Source organism: Mobula birostris, chromosome 8, assembly GCF_030028105.1.
Source record: "Mobula birostris isolate sMobBir1 chromosome 8, sMobBir1.hap1, whole genome shotgun sequence".
In the NCBI taxonomy this organism is placed as follows: Eukaryota; Metazoa; Chordata; class Chondrichthyes; order Myliobatiformes; family Myliobatidae; genus Mobula; species Mobula birostris.
Window position 1 is genome coordinate 13,504,599 of NC_092377.1, and position 17,464 is coordinate 13,522,062.

At 42.6% G+C, this 17,464-nt stretch overlaps 3 protein-coding genes across 3 annotated transcripts; all 3 read left to right on the plus strand.

Annotated features, from left to right (window-relative positions):
• The first annotated feature begins 1,517 nt into the window (after nucleotides 1-1,517).
• LOC140202141 (histone H2B 1/2-like) lies at nucleotides 1,518-2,098 on the plus strand. Its single transcript, XM_072267006.1, has one exon. It carries the CDS (start codon nucleotides 1,548-1,550, stop codon nucleotides 1,920-1,922), a length of 375 nt encoding a protein of 124 aa, XP_072123107.1. The 5' UTR covers nucleotides 1,518-1,547; the 3' UTR covers nucleotides 1,923-2,098.
• Nucleotides 2,099-3,076: 978 nt separating this feature from the next.
• On the plus strand, nucleotides 3,077-8,372 carry LOC140201147 (histone H2AX). The gene has a single exon (XM_072264794.1). The coding sequence runs from the start codon at nucleotides 3,201-3,203 to the stop codon at nucleotides 3,579-3,581; it is 381 nt and encodes a 126-aa protein (XP_072120895.1). The 5' UTR covers nucleotides 3,077-3,200; the 3' UTR covers nucleotides 3,582-8,372.
• Nucleotides 8,373-16,338: 7,966 nt separating this feature from the next.
• LOC140202142 (histone H2B 1/2-like) lies at nucleotides 16,339-17,017 on the plus strand. Its single transcript, XM_072267007.1, has one exon. It carries the CDS (start codon nucleotides 16,369-16,371, stop codon nucleotides 16,741-16,743), a length of 375 nt encoding a protein of 124 aa, XP_072123108.1. The 5' UTR covers nucleotides 16,339-16,368; the 3' UTR covers nucleotides 16,744-17,017.
• The last annotated feature ends 447 nt before the right edge of the window (nucleotides 17,018-17,464 follow it).

Below are 17,464 nucleotides of genomic sequence, written 5' to 3' on the forward strand. Positions count from 1 at the left end.
TTTCTTTCTTGTTGCACAGTTAGAGCAGTAGGAATTTTAGGCAGGATAGTGAAATGCTCCTTTTGGAGGATGTGGGAAGTCAGGGAGACCTCCAATGTCCCTGATGACTACATCAGCAAAAATGCATCCACACTCACACTGTACCAGAGAAGGAACCCCACACTCTCACACTGTACCAGAGACTGACGGGTCCAGAAGGAACCCCACACTCTCACACTGTAGCAATAACCTATCAACCTCCACCTTGAACATACATAAAGACTTGGCTTCCACAGCTGCCTGTGGCAATGAATTTGACAAGCTCGCCACTCTCTGGCCAAAGAAACTATTCTTCATCTGTTCTAAATAGACATCCCCCTATTCTGAGGCTGTGTCCTCTGGTCCTTGACTCCCCCTCCCCATAGGAAACATCCCCACCACATCCACTCTGTATTAGCCTTTCCACCTTTGATAGTTTTTAATGAGATTCATCCCCACTTAATTCTTCTAAATTCCAATGAGTAAAGGCCGGGTATTAACAATCGCTCCTCATACCTTAAATCTTTCAATCCTGGAATAATTTTTGTCAACCGCCAATGTCAAATAATCCTTTCTAAAATAAGGGTCCCAAAATTGCTCACAACACTCAAATTAGGCCTCACCAGTGCCTTATTCATCCTTGCTTTTATATTTTATATTTTAGTCCTCGCAAATTGAGTGCTAACATTGCTTTTGTCTTCCTCACCACTGACTCACCCTGCAAATTAACCTTCAGGGAATCCTGCACGAGCATACCCAAGTCCCTTTGTACCTCCGATTTTTGAATTTTCTCCCCATTTAGCAAATAGTCTATACTTTTATTCCTTCTGCCAAAGTGCTTGGCCATACACTTCCTGACACTGTATTACATTTGCCACTTCTTTGCTCATTCTCCTAATCTTCTGCAGCCCCCTTGCTTCCTCAAGAGTCCTGATGAAAGGTTTCGGCCCGAAAAGTCGACTGTTCCCATGGATGCTGTTTGGCCGGCTCAGTTATTCGAACATTTTTGAGTTGAGAGTTAAAGGGCAAAAGTTTAGGGGTAACATGAGGGGGAACTTCTTTACTCAGAGAGTGGTAGCTGTGTGGAACGAGCTTCCAGCAGAAGTGGTTGAGGCAGGTTCGATGTTGTCATTTAAAGTTAAATTGGATAGATATATGGACAGGAAAGGAATGGAGGGTTATGGGCTGAGTACAAATCGGTGGGACTAGGCGAGAGTAAGAGTTCGGCACGGACTAGAAGGGCCGGTATGGCCTGTTTCCGTACTGTAATTGTTATATGGTTAACATTTGGTGTGTGTTACTGGACAGTGAGAGCCGCTTCTGGGGGAGCGAGCGATTGTGATTTGTTCCCTCTGACATCCAATCAAATGATTAGTAGGTATAAATCTGAATGGCGATTCGTTTCCACAAGTAACCAATGGAAATACTCAAGTTCCCCATCCCTTATTAGCATACCGCTGGACCCCTGTTATTTAATCTGCACTCCGACCGGATTTTGCTCATTTCAGCGTTTAAAGCCGACTGAAAAAATGCCCGAACAGCAGAAATCCGCTCCCAAGAAGGGCGCCAAGAAAGCTTTGCCCAAACCAGCGGGCAAGTCTGGCAAGAAACGCAGGAGGGTGAGGAAGGAGAGTTACTCCATCTATATCTACAAAGTGATGAAGCAGGTTCACCCCGACACCGGCATCTCCTCCAAGGCCATGAGCATCATGAACTCGTTCGTGAGCGATATTTTCGAGCGCATCGCGGGCGAGGCTTCCCGGCTGGCCCATTATAACAAGCGATCGACCATCAGCTCCCGGGAGATCCAGACTGCCGTGCGCCTGCTGCTGCCTGGGGAGCTGGCCAAGCACGCCGTGTCGGAAGGGACAAAGGCGGTGACCAAGTACACCAGCTCCAAGTGAAGAGTACCCAGAAAACACACCGGAAACCCAACGGCTCTTTTAAGAGCCACTCACGGTTTCATAAAAAGTTGCATTAGCCAGTGGTCGAAAGCTCGAAAATAATCCAATAATCGAAGTAAATCTGGAAATTTCTTCATGAGCTAATTCAAATTCTATCCACGTCAATCGATATAATCCCGAGGTCTTCGTTACATTCATCCTACCGCATAGACTGAAACATCACCTTCTCACAAACAAGAAAAAATTTGCTGGAAATCAAAGTAAAACACACAAAACGCTGGAGGAACTCAGCAGGCCAGGCAGCGTCTATGTAAAAAAAGTACAGTCGACGTTTCGGACCTAATCTTGTCTAGGTGCCTCGGCCCGAAATGTTAGACTACTTTTTTTTACGTGGATGTTGCCTGACCTGCTGATTTCCTCCGGCATTTTGTGTGATGCCAACATCACTTCCTCTGCGTCTCTGTATTGGTTATTACAACTTGTATCTCTGAAGCAGATAATTACTGAATCTGGTTTACTTGCTCTGGGGAATGCGGTTATTATTTTCTGTCCCATTTTGGCGACTTATCTGAATCCCATTTCAAAGCCAGACCCTGAACTGGTCACGGTTCTTTCAGGCACAGATTCTACCGATGCTGGAAATGCAGAGCAACACAGTACAAATACATACTGCAGTAATTCAGCAGGTCAGGCATCTATGCAAATTAATAGTTTAATTTTATCTGTGAAGTAGTTTGTTAAAACTACATGCTAAACTCCAGTCGCAGTCTGAGAAAAGCAATCGGTTCATAACCTGATCAGGCTCACACATTGACCGACCGCGAACAGAAGCTGAAAATCGATGTTTTTGTTCTGGGCGCTGATTACTTGAAAGAGTTCAGCGAATTAAATGCCCAGACACTTTATTTCAATATTAATTACACCTATATTAAATGTGTCGGACTTCAGTAATGGGCTAAATGCGGAGAACAAGTGGGCGAAACAGATCTGGAATAATTTGATTTTAGGTTAGCTTTGAACAAAGGACTTTTTGGCGGGCTTTTTCACATCAGATTTTTTTTAGGAAATCTAAAATCTAAATTCCGCGCTTCTGTTGTTGATTGCTTCTTGATTGGTGAATAAGGCAGTTCCTTGATTGGATTATTTTCTCTCTCCAATGAGATTAAGTGCTGTTACGCCAATCATAAACATCCCACTGCATTCCCCCAAAAGGTACAAGAACGGCGAGGGCTGGCCTATTGCATCATTCTCTGTGAAAAATTTGCTGAGATTGTCGAAATGTCTGGACGAGGAAAAACCGGTGGTAAAGTTCGGTCCAAGGCCAAATCTCGCTCGTCCCGGGCCGGACTGCAGTTCCCGGTGGGCCGTGTTCACAGGCTCCTGAGAAAGGGTAACTATGCTGAGCGTGTGGGTGCCGGCGCCCCGGTCTATCTGGCCGCTGTGCTCGAGTATCTGACAGCTGAAATCCTCGAGTTGGCCGGCAACGCAGCCCGGGACAACAAGAAGACCCGCATCATCCCCAGACACCTTCAGCTGGCCGTCCGCAACGACGAGGAGCTCAACAAGCTGCTGGGAGGGGTGACCATCGCTCAGGGCGGGGTGCTGCCCAATATCCAGGCCGTGCTGTTGCCCAAGAAAACCGGCAGTGCCAGCAAGTGAAGCGACAGATTCTGAACCCGGTGACCCAAAGGCTCTTTTAAGAGCCACTCACAGTGTTTGAAAGGGCTGTCTATAGTTCCCGTGAGCGCACGGCTTTCAGAACGTACACGTCATCCCCAGCAGTATGGACAAGGCAGGGAGTGGAGGAAATAATCAGTGACGGACAGAGCAGAGAGCGGCCTCACATTTTCCAGTCCACCAGCGCCGTTTTCCAATTGCTTAGCCACAACAGAACAGAAATACAGCGCTCCAGATAAACCTCCTGGTGCCATATTGAAGGTCGCCCAGAAATAGTACCACCTAACGCCCTAGATAGCTTTAGATTTCTGCTCGATTCTACGAAAATTAAACGACAATAATCTGAAGAAAGAACAAATGCCATGACCGGAATTCTGAAGTTCAGGTAAAACAGCGGTCAGGCAGCAAACAAGCGACATATGTGACAGCAAAATTTCACTCCTAGATGAGTTTAATGCCTCTTATGCTCACTTTGACCCTCAAAACACGGAGACACCTTCACGAACTCTCACAGCTTCCGACGAATCGGTGAATTCAGTGTGCGAGGCCGACGGGAGTGCATCCTCCGGTAGGGTGAACCCATGGAAAGCACGTGGTACCGACGGGCGGCTTCTTCTCCTCCTCCTCCTCCTTCCTGTTTAGACGCATCTCGGCGTATTACAGCCCACCGCAGGATGTGTAATTAATTATAGAACTTCAAGGAACTCAAATTTTCGAATACAACCAAATCTCATGTATAAACTGAATGATAGACTCTTCAATCAGATGTTGATTCTCTTGATGGCCAAACAAAGGTTTAATACAAAACCAAAATAAATTTAAGCCAGACAGCCTCTTGAACAACACGCTTCTTTCAATTTTGTATCGATTACATGCTGGACTGTCTCTGGACTACCACAGTCACATAATCCAGTAGGACGTTTTCCTATTATCTTTAAATAGTAGTTTAGCGCACAATGCCCCAACCTAAGTCTTGTTAATTTCACCCTATCTCTACGACTTAAAAGGTAACAGTCTGAGACCGTTTTAACTAGTGGATGACTAGAAAAATAATGCCTGCCCCTTAATTCATTTTTCCAATCCTCCTGCCACTTGTTCGCTATACCTTTTTTAATCTTACTTCTCAATTCTGCTCTGCCTAAGGGAACTCTAATTTCTACTCGCCTGCTCTGTAAGGAAGACTTTGCAATGCCATCCACAATTTCATTTCCCTCCACCCCAGCATGCCCAGGTATCCATGAAAATCTAACTGCACAACCCATCTTCCCTACTCTGAACAACACTAAGAGAATCTCAATAACTATGTCAGGATGAGCCTTACTCCCTTTTATAGACTCTAAGGCAGCAGCAGAATCCGAACAGATGATAACCCTATGTGGTCGAGAGTCTTCTATCCACCATAAGGCCCAGAGGATTGCTAATTATTCTGTTGCAAAGACAGAAACACCATCTGAAATCCGGTGACCAATCTTACTAAAGGCTTAAGCTAATCAACTGGCTTTAAACCTCCCTGGGCTCCCTCAAATAAACAGATTTTGGTGTTTTAGTTCAACTTTGCTATCTGATATGGATTTTTTAAAATTTCTGGAGAAACAAATTATTCTTTTGTTTTGAAGAAAATACACTGCAAGAGACTTCCAGTCTTATTATATGGGATGCTTTCAAGGCTTATATTAGAGGACAAATTATTTCTTATACTGCAAGTATTAAGGGGAAAAAAAAAAGCTAATAAAGAGAGAATTGATTTAGCTAATCAATTGAAACAATTAGACCAGAACTATGCCTGGGCTCCAGATCCTGCGTTATACAAAAGACATGTTGAAATTAAAATTAAATATGATCTTCTTTTAACGTATTCAATTGAAAGTCAACTCCTAAAAGATAAAAGTCAATTCTATATTCATGGAGACAAAACGGGTAAATTATTGGCTAACCAATTAAAAACCTTTATAGCTAAATGGCAAATTAAAGAAATTCGTAAAGCTAATGGTGATATGACAACTGACCATTTAGAAATAAATGATACCTTTAGAGAATTTTATTCTGAACTTTATAGTTCTGACTCTTCTAAAGATAATATTGTGATGAACAATTTTTTTAGACCAATGAAATATTCCTGTACTTTCTGCTGCTAATCGAAAGCAGTTGGATCAACCATTTCTTATGAGGAAATTGCCGAGGCTGTATGCTCATTGCATTCTGGGAAGACTCGAGGTCCTGATGGATTTTCTGGGGAATTTTACAAGGCTTTTTCCTCATTGCTTATACCTCATTTATGTTCTATCTTTTTGGATTCCTTTAAGTTGGGTAGGCTGCCACAGTCTTTTCATGAAGCTTCCATCTCGCTCATTCTTAAAAAAAAAAGAACCCAACTGAATGCTCTTCAGATAGACCAATCTCTTTACTTAATGTTGATACTAAAATCCTATACAAAGTTGTGGCTCGTAGGCTTGAAAATATTTTACCTTATATAATATCTGACGGTCAGACTGAATTTATTAAAAATCAATATTCCCACTTTAATATACATTGTTTATTAAATGTCATGTGTTCTCCTTCTAAGGAGATATCGGAATGTGTGATATCTCTAGATGCGGAGAAGGCTTTGGAATAGAATTACTTATTTAAAACCTTAGAACAATTTAATTTTGGGCCCAATTTTATTCAATGGATTAAATTATTTTATTTATCCCCCTCTGCTTGGGTTCTTACTATTTTTCAGAACTCTAAACCATTTAAACTCCAACGTGGAACCAGACAAGGGTGTCCTTTGAGTCCTTTGCTTTTTGATCTAGCTTTAGAACCCTTAGCTATTGCTTTTTGAGAATCTAGTGATATCACTGGTATTCTACGGAAAGGTACTACCCACAATGTTTCACTTTTATGCTGATGATCTGTTGCTTTTTATTTCTAATGTTGAGACCTCATTACCTTCTACACTTTCTTTACTATCCTACTTCAGCCAGTTTTCAGGATATAAATTGAATTTACATAAGAGTGAACTGTTTCCCTTGAATAATTTGGTACCAATTAATACTAACCTTCCTTTTAAAATTCTAAGAAATCAATTTACCTATTTGGGTGTAACAATTACTAAGAATTATAAACACCTATTTAAAGAAAATGTTCTTACCTTAATGAAATATGTGAAAAAGGCACTATCCAGTTGGTCGCCCCTCTCTCTATCACTGATTGGTCAAATTAATTCTATTTAAATGAATATTTTGCCTTTTTCAGGCCTTACCCATTTGTATTCCTAAGTCTTTTTTTGATTCTCTTGATTCAGTTCTATCTTCTTATATATGGAAGAATAAACAATCTCGATTAAACAAAGTACATTTTCAAAAAGCTAAAATGAATAGAGGCTTAGCTTTACCAAATTTTAGGTTCTATTACTGGGCAGTCAATATACGAAATCTTACATTCTGGTCATATTACATTAACCGTGAAGACTATCCAGTATGGGTCTCTTTGGAAGCTAATTCTGTTATGAAATTTTCTATTATCTCTCTTCTTGGATCCTCATTTCCTTTATCTTTAAATAAATTAACTGACAATTTGGTAGTTAAGCATACTTTGAGGATCTGGCTACAATTTTGAAAATATATTTTTTTTTGAGATTTTCTCTCTCTAGTCCCATTTCTTTCTAATTGTTTTTTTAAACTTCTATGACTGATGTATTTTTTAAAGAATGGAATAGATTGGGTATTAAATGCGTTCAAGATTTATTTGTTGGAGGGAGTCTTTCTTCTTTTGAGCAATTGTCAGTTAAATATAACTTACCAAATACCCATTTTTTTCAATATCTACACATAGAGACTTTCTGGGATCTCAATTACATACATTTCCTATTAGTCCTGATAAAAACTTAATAGATGTAATTTTTAATTTGAAACCTTTTCACAATGGCTCAATATCCAATATTTATGGCATGCTGTTGAGAATGAGAGAGGCTGCTTTAGACAAAATTAAAAAAGCCTGTGAACAAGATTTACAGATTTCAATTTCTGAAGAGACTTGGAATGTAATTTTTAAATTGGTTAATACCTTATCACTATGTGCTCGTCACTCCCTCCTACAATTTAAAGTGGTCCACAGGACTCACATGTCCAAAGACAAGTCATCTTGTTTTTATGCGGATATATCTCCTTGTTGTGACAGATGTAACAATGGAGAGGCTTCATTAATTCATATGTTTTGGACATGTCCGAGTCTTGAAAAATACTGGAAGGAAGTATTCCAAAATTTTCTGTACTTTTTAAAGCAAATTTTAGGCCTAATCCTTTGACTGCCATGTTTGGTATTGTTGGAGAAAGAGGCATAACTTTGGAGAGATCTGATTTGCAAGTACTGGCCTTTATTTCTCTCATGGCCAGGAGGGCGGTGTTGCTTAAGTGGAAGGATGTTGCTCCGCCTACTCAGGCTCAATGGTTACGTGATGTCATGCTTAAATTTAGAGAAGATTCGTTATTCAATTTCTGATTCTAATCAAGACTTTCAAACACTGTGGGGACCTTTTTTTGAACTATTTTCAAAACCTTTGATCTGGCGTTAAAGTACAGATGTCGGCAGATAACATAAATCACAATGTGATAAGGAATTTTTTTGTCTTTCTTTTCTTTACCGAACAGCTTCGATCTTGGTAGTGGGTTTAGATTTTTTTTATAACAAAACTATTATAATGCAATTTAATACATTTGTTTGATTATGAATATGGGCTACTGTGATTGCAATAGTATGATTTTAAATATAGTGCATCCTGTACTATTTTTTGATTCATAATATGTATCCTCATGAATTCTGTATTCTTCTATATGAAATTTAATAAAAATATTGCAAGAAAACTGGCAGGAGGGCTCCCTGGTATCTTTAACCTCTCGCTTACGCAGTCTGAGGTACCCACCTGTTTCAAGCAAGCTTCGATTATACTGGATCCTTAGAAAAACATGGCAACCTGCTTCAACGTCCATCCTCCAGCAGCACCTGCATCCACGGTGATGAAGTGCCTTGTGGGGGTGGTGATGAAACTTTACAACTCCTGCTCGAGGATTGACTTGGATCCAGTCTTGTTTGCCGACCGTCACAGGCCAACAGCAGATAACACTTCATTGGCTCTTCACTCAGTCCTGGAATATCTGGACGATGAAGTTGCAATCGTGGATTTTCTTACTTGCAGACCCCAGTCAGCTTGGATGTAGAACATCTCCACAGTCTCAATCAATATGGCTGTGTGCTCTACCGGCGTTGTACTTATCACTAGAAGGCCAAGTCCAACTCCAGTGACATATGTAAGTTGACCAAATCAATGGTGGTAGAGGAGATACCATAGAGGATGGAAATTGAAAATCTAGCTGAATGTTACCACAACAACAATCCCTCATTCAATGTCAGTAAAACAAAAGAGCTGATTATTGACTACAAGAGGAGGAAATCAGAGGTCTATAAGCCAGTCCTTATCAGGTGATCAGAGGTGGAGAGGGTCAGCAACTTTAAATTGCTTGACGTTATCTTTAAATGGCAGGCTGAAGAAGCAATCTATGATGTTTTTAGGCCCGATGTCTGGGTAACCTGGTTTGAACCATTCAGAATTGAATAGAGCAAAAGAAGTCGCCAAAGGCACGAATTTGAAGGCGAAGGCCAGAGAACAATGCTGCTTACAGCCCTGTAAGTCAGTCAGGTGACCTCAAGCCAACGAAATTGAAACATCATAGATTGACCTGATAAGGAAAAGTATGAAAACGGATGATCTTAGTGGCTTAGTCGGTGATAATTCTCCGGAGACCAACCCTCGCAGATGTGGAGGCCTCCAGGTCGGACATGTGGAGAATACAAGCAATGCATAGCCAGTATAGACACCTCTTCCTGGGTAGTACCTGTTCCATTTTTTGACTGTTTGTGGAGCGTCAGGGAAACTTGGTAGGTATGCATACAGGCATTTAGTTGAGTAAGTTGCTCTGTTGCTACATGAGACCAAAGGAAGAGCCGTAGGCCGGGTAGTTCCTCGTGATACGTAGCCAGTCCTTGTTTGATAGTTTGATTCATTCATTCGAGTTGTCCTGATGACTCTGGGTGATGTGAACAATGAAAAGACCATTCAATGTTCATCAGTCAATATAATTTCTGGCAAGCCCAGTGAACTGCGCTCCTTGGTCAGAGTCGATGTGACATGGCAATCCCCATCGAGGAATAGAGTTCTTGATCTGAGTTTTTGCTCTGTGTGTGGCAGTAGCTTTCCTTGCTGGAACATCTTCCATCCATCTTAAAAACTTGTCCACTATTACCGGCACGTCTAAATATACCTGAAAATCGCTGTGAAAATGGATCCGGTGGGGCAGCAGCACTTAGCTGTCATAGCTTTCCTGTTGTTCCAGGATTTTCTATCTGACATTACCTTCCTTATGGCAGCAGTGAGAAGAGAGCCTATTACCTGCCACCTTGTACTTCTTCCTCCTCTCCTTCCACCTTCTTAGCATAACTTCTCCTTTTTCTTTCCAGTCCTGATGAAGGGTCTTGGCCTGAAACGTCAATTGCTTATTCTTTTCCATGGATGCTGCCTGGCCTGCTGTGTCACTCCAGCATTTTGCTTGTACTGCGTGGCTTTGGATTTCCTGCATCTGCAGCTTTTCCCATCTTTGTGATAGGCTGTAATCCCCTGGAGTTCAGATGGTGTCTCATGTTGGGCGACGATCCCAGCGTAGGCTGTAATTCGCCAGAGTTTGGATGTCAGTCGATGGGAGGCTGTCCAACTTAGGCTGTAATTTCTCAGTGTTTGAATGAAGACACTATATTGGGAAACAGTCCAATGTAGACAAATTTCTCTGGCAGAGCTTCAGAAGTAGGTGTTTCCCAAGCCAGAGCACTAGTGTCATCAGTGTCACTAGCAGGACTGCCCACAAAGTCATGGCTGTGCTTTTCCATTTTACTTTCATTTGCCTCTGAGCTCTGCACAATGCACTTCGATTGAATTACTGTGTTCTTTTGCTCATTTGGTTAATGCAAAATTTGCTCTTTAGACTTTTCACTCTCTCTATTCTGCTGATTCAAAGGTTCACTTTAAAATCAGAGAATGTATACAGTATACAACCTGAAACTCTTACTCTTCACCAAAGCACCCCTCCCCCTCCCTTTGAACAAGCAGCAACAAAAACATTGATTCACCACCCCCTTCCCACCTTGCGAGCATCAGAAGCTCCCCCACCAAGGAGACCCCCATCCAGCGGCCATTAAAACGGCAGTCCACAAACCTCACTCCTAACTCCTAGCTGTTGATGTAGAAGCCAGAACTAGTTTTCTCTCTGAAAAACTGGAATGAGAACGTTTTGATTAGCCACTGAAAATTCCACTTTGTCTGTGTGATTCTTCAAAGTTCGAAATCTTCACACTCATGCTCACCAGCTACGCCACTCTTTCCATCCTGATGTGCAGGGTACAGAGGGATACCCCTCTCTGCTCTCCTTCCCCACTTCCACATCCCAGATTCCCCTCTCCCTGCCCTCTTTCCATTCGCATTGCCTGGACACAGTCTGATTCTCCTATCACTGTACCAGCCCCTTTTCTCAGCTGGTTCCCCCTCACCTCCTCACATTGACTACCGTTCCAACACAGGGTTCTCTACCCTGTAGGTCAAGTGTCCCTCTGTCTCCTCAGATGATGCTCACACCACCAACACCCCCCACTGGGGACCTGAGAGATGTGGATGCTGGAATCTGGAGCAAGACACACATTCTATAAGCCTTCTGCAACCTCCTTTGGCTCCGACAGTCCCAACTATCTCCATTTCCTCATCTTCTACACCACTACCTGTCTCTATAACACCTTCTACAGATCCTACACACTTGACTCTGTGAGCCACGATAGCACCAACACACCTCCCGATCTCTGCAACCACCTCCATCCCCCTCCACCCTTTTGACCACTATCTACCTTTGCTGATGATACGAAGATAGGTGGAGGGGCCGGTAATGCTGAGGAAACGGAGAGTCTGCGGGGAGACTTGGATAGATTGGAAGAATGGGCAAAGAAGTGGCAAATGAAGTACAATGTTGGAAAGTGTATGGTTATGCACTTGGGCAAAAGAAATAAACAGGCAGACTATTATTTAAATGAGGAGAGAATTCAAAGTTCTGAGATGCAACGGGACTTGGGAGTCCTCGTACAGGATATCCTTAAGGTTAACCCCCAGGTTGAGTCGGTGGTGAAGAAGGCGAATGCAATGTTGGCATTCATTTCTAGAGGAATAGAGTATAGGAGCAGAGATGTGATGTTGAGGCTCTGTAAGGCACTGATGAGACCTCACTTGGAGTACTGTGGGCAGTTTTGGTCTCCTTATTTAAGAAAGGATGTGCTGACATTGGAAAGGGTACAGAGAAGATTCACTAGAATGATTCCGGGAATGAGAGAGTTAACATATGAGGAATATTTGTCCACTCTTGGACTGTATTCCTTGGAGTTTGGAAAAATGAGGGGAGACCTCATAGAAACATTTCGAATGTTGAAAGGCGTGGACAGAGTGGATGTGGCAAAGTTGTTTCCCATGATGCGGGAGTCTAGTACGAGAGGGCATGACTTAAGGATTGAAGGGCGCCCATTCAGAACAGCGATGCGGAGAAATTTTTTTTAGCCAGAGGGTGGTGAATCTATGGAATTTGTTGCCACGGGCGGCAGTGGAGGCCAAGTCATTGGGTGTATTTAAGGCAGAGATTGATAGGTATCCGAGTAGCCAGGGCATCAAAGGTTATGGTGAGAAGGCGGGGGAGTGGGACTAAATGGGAGAATGGATCAGCTCATGATAAAATGGCAGAGTGGTCTCGATGGGCCGAATGGCCGACTTCTGCTCCTTTGTCTTCTGGTCTTCACTCTGTCTGCCTCCTACACTGCCCATTCACTTAAACCTCTACAGCACCTGCACTCTTCCCCATTTGTGACACCCCATCCAGTCCAACACCCCTCACTATCTCTGTAATCCTCCCCCTCCAGCCCCTATTGACCTCCTACTTGCCTCTCTGTCCAACCACACCCTGCACCCCTCCCTATGTCTGTGAGCCTCTTTGACCCCTGCACCCCACTGTCTCTAAGCTCTGCCCCCATGACCACACCGTCTCTGTAAACCCCTCCAACCCCAGCCTCTCTGTCTCTACCAACTCCTCCCTACCCCGTCACCCTCAGACATAAGAGCAGAATTAGGCCAGTTAGCCCATCCCTGCCGTGTTTCATTATTGCCCTCTTCGGTCTTCTCCCCATAAACTTTCACACTTACTAATCAAGAACCAGTCAACCTTCACTTTAATTGTACTCGTCTGTGACAAAGAATTCCACAGATTCAGCACCCTCTGGCTAAAGAAATTCCTCCTCATTTCTGTTCTAAAGAAATGCCCTTCTATTCAGAGACTGTGCCCCCTGGTCTTCAACTCTCCTGTGATTGAAAACATCCTCTCCACACCCACTCTATGCAGGTCTTTCAATATTCAAACAACTTACACACAAAATGCTGGAGGAACTCAGCAGGCCAGGCAGCATCTAGGAAAAAGAGTACCGTCAATGTTCAGGGCTGAAGCCTTTCAGCACGACTGGAGACAAAAGGCTGAGTAGATTTAAAAGGTGGGGGAGAGGGGAGCTAGAAACATGGGGTGATAGGTGAAACCTGAGGAGGGAGAGGATGAAGAGAAGAGCTGGGATGTAAATTGGTGAAGGAGACTGAAGGCCATAGAAGAAAGAAAAGGGGAGACATGCACCGCTGAATGAAGATCATAGTTGGGAGCTTAACATGCAAGGATACAAATTGTATCAAAAGGACAGGTAGGTAGGCAGAGGGAGTGGGGTGGCTCTGCTGGTAAAAAAAAATAAAGCAAAATCCTTGGAAAGAGGTGACAGAAAACTGAAAGATATAGAATCCTTGTGGGTAGATTTAAGAAATTTCAAGGGTAAAAAGACCCTGATGGATGTTATATACAGGCCTCTGAATGTGGGATATAAATTACAGTGGGAGATAGAACAGGCAAGTAAAAAGGGCATTATTAAAATACTAATTGGGGATTTCAGTATGCTGGTAGATTGGGAAAATCAGGTTGGTCCTAGATCCCAAGAGAGAGAATTTGTAGAATGCCAACAAGATGGCTTTTTAGAGCAGGTTCCAGTTGAGCCCACAAGGGAAAAGACAATTCTGGATTGAAGTTTGGTGTAATGAACCAGATTTGCTTAGGGAGCCTAAGCTAAAGGAACCCTTGGGAGGCGGTGATCGTAATGTGATGGAATTCATTCTGCAGTCTGAGAAGGAGAAGGTGAATTCAGCTGTATGAGTACAGTGGAGTAAGGGGAATTACGGAGGCATGAGAGAGGAGTGCCAAGCTTGATTGGAAAATGACACTCGCAGATTTGATGGCAGAACAATGGCCGCCACCTAGGGCATGCTCTCTTCTTGCTGCTGTCATCAGGAAGAAGGTAGAGAAGCCACAGGACTCACCACCAGATTCAGGAACAGTTATTACCTGTCAATCATCAGGCTCTGGAACCAGTGGGGTTAACTTCACTCGCGCTAACAATGAACTCATCCCACAATGTATGGACTCACTTTCAATGACACTTCATCTCATGTTCTTGATATTTATTATTTGTTTATTTATTTATTATAATTGTTTCTTTTTTCTTTCATATTTGCACAGTTTTTCCATCCTGGTGGGTGCAGTCTTTTACCCTATTATGTTTCTTGGATTTACTGTGTATGCCTGCAAGAAAATTAATCTCAGGGTTGTATATGGTGACATACATGGACATTGATAATAAATTTACTTTGAACTGTCAACCTTGGAGTTTCTGGGCGAAATTCAGAAAGTGCAGCATAGTTAAATCCTGAAGATGAAGAAGTATTCCAAAGGGAAGATGAGGCAACCATCACTGACAAGGGAAGTCAAAGACAGCATAAAAGCAAAAGAGAATATATAAAATATAGGAAAAATTAGTGGGAATTTTGAGGGCATGAAGCTTTTAAAAACCAACTGATAAAGCCATGGGGGAGAAAATATGAAATATAAAGGCAAACTAGTCAATAATATAAGATACCAAAAGATTTTTCAGATGTATAGAGTACAAGAGAGGCAAGAGTGGATATCAGACTGTTAGAAAATGATGCTGGAGAGGTAGTAACGGGGGACAAAGAAGTGGCAGATGAATTTACTAACTATTTTGCATTAATCTTCACTGTGGAGGACACGAGCAGCTTAGTTATACAATGGAGGATAGGAGAAAATGTTGAATGTATTACTGCACAATTAGACAATCATGCAGTCACTTGATTGGGGAATGGGTTGTGTATTTTGATTATCAAATATATTGTCCCCCATGTTGCTTGATTTAACTTTGTGGGAGGTGATAACATTGAAATCCTGCCACATATGTCGAGCATCCATCGTTGATTCCAGTTTGGTCCAGAATCTTCACTTTGTCTGTGAGATGGCATTCTGGTGATCATACCTGCACCTCTTCTAGCATTTTTAGTCTCCAGATTTGATTGTCTGTTAGACAATTCTCCTTTGTCTATCCTACATGTTATTTCTTCAAAAAGTTCCAACATATTTGTTAGGCAAGATTTAACACTGAGGAAACCATGCTGACTATGGCTTATTTTATCATGTGCCTCCAAACACCCCAAAACAACATCCTTAACAATCGACTCCAACATCTTCCCACCCACTGAGATCAGTCTAATTGGCCTATAATTTCTTTTCTTCTGCCTCTCTCCCTTCTTGAAGAGTGAAGTGACATTTGCAATTTTCCAGTCTTTCAGAACCATTCCAGAATCTAGTAATCATTGAAAGATCATTACTAATGCCTCCATAATCTCTCCAGCCACTGCTTTCAGAACCCTGGGGTAACACCATCAGGTCCAGGTAACTTATCTACCTTCAGACCTTCCAGTTTCCAAAGAACCTTCTCCCTGGTAATGGTAACTTCACACGCTTCATGACCCCTGACACCTGGAGCTTCCACCATACTGCTACTGCCTTCCACATTGAAGACCGAGGCAAAATACTTATTCAGTTCATCCATTATTTCCTTGTCCCTGTTATTATCATTTTCCAGCAGACTGATATCCATTCTTTCCTCTCTTTTACACTTTATGAATTAGAAGGAAATTTTGGTATCCTCTTTAATATGACTGGTTTGCTTACTATTCCATCTTTACTATCTTAATGACTTGTTTGTTGTCGTCTGTTGGTATTTGAAAGCTTCCCAATCCTCTAACTTCCCACTAATTTTTAGTCTATTTGGCTTTGAATTCTCTTCCTTTAGATTACTTCTTCCTCTTTGGGATGTATGTATTCTGTGCCTCCGAATTGCTTCCCGGAATTCCAGTCATTGCTGCTCTGCCATTATCCCCGCCAATGTTCTTTTCCAAGCAACAAGCCAATTCTTCTCACATACATCTATAAATCCCTTTACTCCACGGTAAGACTGATACATCTGACTTTAGCTTCTCCTTCTCTGGAAAAGAGTAAACAGTCGTGTGTCGGCCAGCTGAGTCACTGCAGCATTTGGTGTGCAGCACTGGGCAGAGGAAGCCGCTTCTGATTGGTGGACTAGTGAATTGGAGCGTTTTTGATTTGCTCCCTTCGATATCCAATCAAAGGATAGATAAGCGAATCGTTTGCCCAATCAACCAATGGAAATGTTCTCTATTCACATCCCTCATTAACATACGGATGTCGGCGTTGTCTATTTAATCCGCACTCCGAGCAGATTCTGTTCATTTCAGCGTTTAAAATCGGCTGAGGAAATGCCCGAACAACAGAAATCCGCTCCCAAGAAGGGCGCCAAGAAAGCTTTGCCCAAACCAGCGGGCAAGTCTGGCAAGAAACGCAGGAGGGTGAGGAAGGAGAGTTACTCCATCTATATCTACAAAGTGATGAAGCAGGTTCACCCCGACACCGGCATCTCCTCCAAGGCCATGAGCATCATGAACTCGTTCGTGAGCGATATTTTCGAGCGCATCGCGGGCGAGGCTTCCCGGCTGGCCCATTATAACAAGCGATCGACCATCAGCTCCCGGGAGATCCAGACTGCCGTGCGCCTGCTGCTGCCTGGGGAGCTGGCCAAGCACGCCGTGTCGGAAGGGACAAAGGCGGTGACCAAGTACACCAGCTCCAAGTGAAGAGTACCCAGAAAACACACCGGAAACCCAACGGCTCTTTTAAGAGCCACTCACAGATTCACTGAAAGAGTTAATACGTAATATTTAACATTAACCAGTGACCCAAAGCCATTGAATTGAAGTAAATATGGAAATTCCTTTCCTTTTTATATGAGCTAATTCAAGTTCTATCCATGTTCGGTATAATCCCGAGGTCTTTGTTTCTACTATACACACGGGAACATCACCTCCTCCTCTGCGTCTCTCTCCCGGTTATTAAAAATCGTATTTTTGAAGCGGATAATTGCTGTTTCTGATTTAATGGCGGTGGGGAATGTGGTTTATTAATTTCTGTCCCATTTTGGCAATTTAATTGAATCCCATTTCAGTGCCTGACGTGAACTTGTTCACGGTTATTTCACAGATATACAAGATATTCTACCGATGCTGGCAATGCAGAACAGCACACAATGCGCTGGAGGCGGCTTCTATGGAACTGAATACTGTACTGTAATTCGTGTCGGAAGGGACAAAGGACGGAAACCAAGTACACCAGCTCCAAGTGGAGTGCTGATTAAACAAACCGGAAACCCAACGGCTCTTTTAAGAGCCACGCACAGATTCACTAAATCAGTTAATACGTAATATTTAACATTAACCAGTGACCCAAAGGCATTGAATTGAAGTAAATCTGGTAATTTCTTCTCCATGAGCTAATTCAAATTGCATCCATATTAGTCGG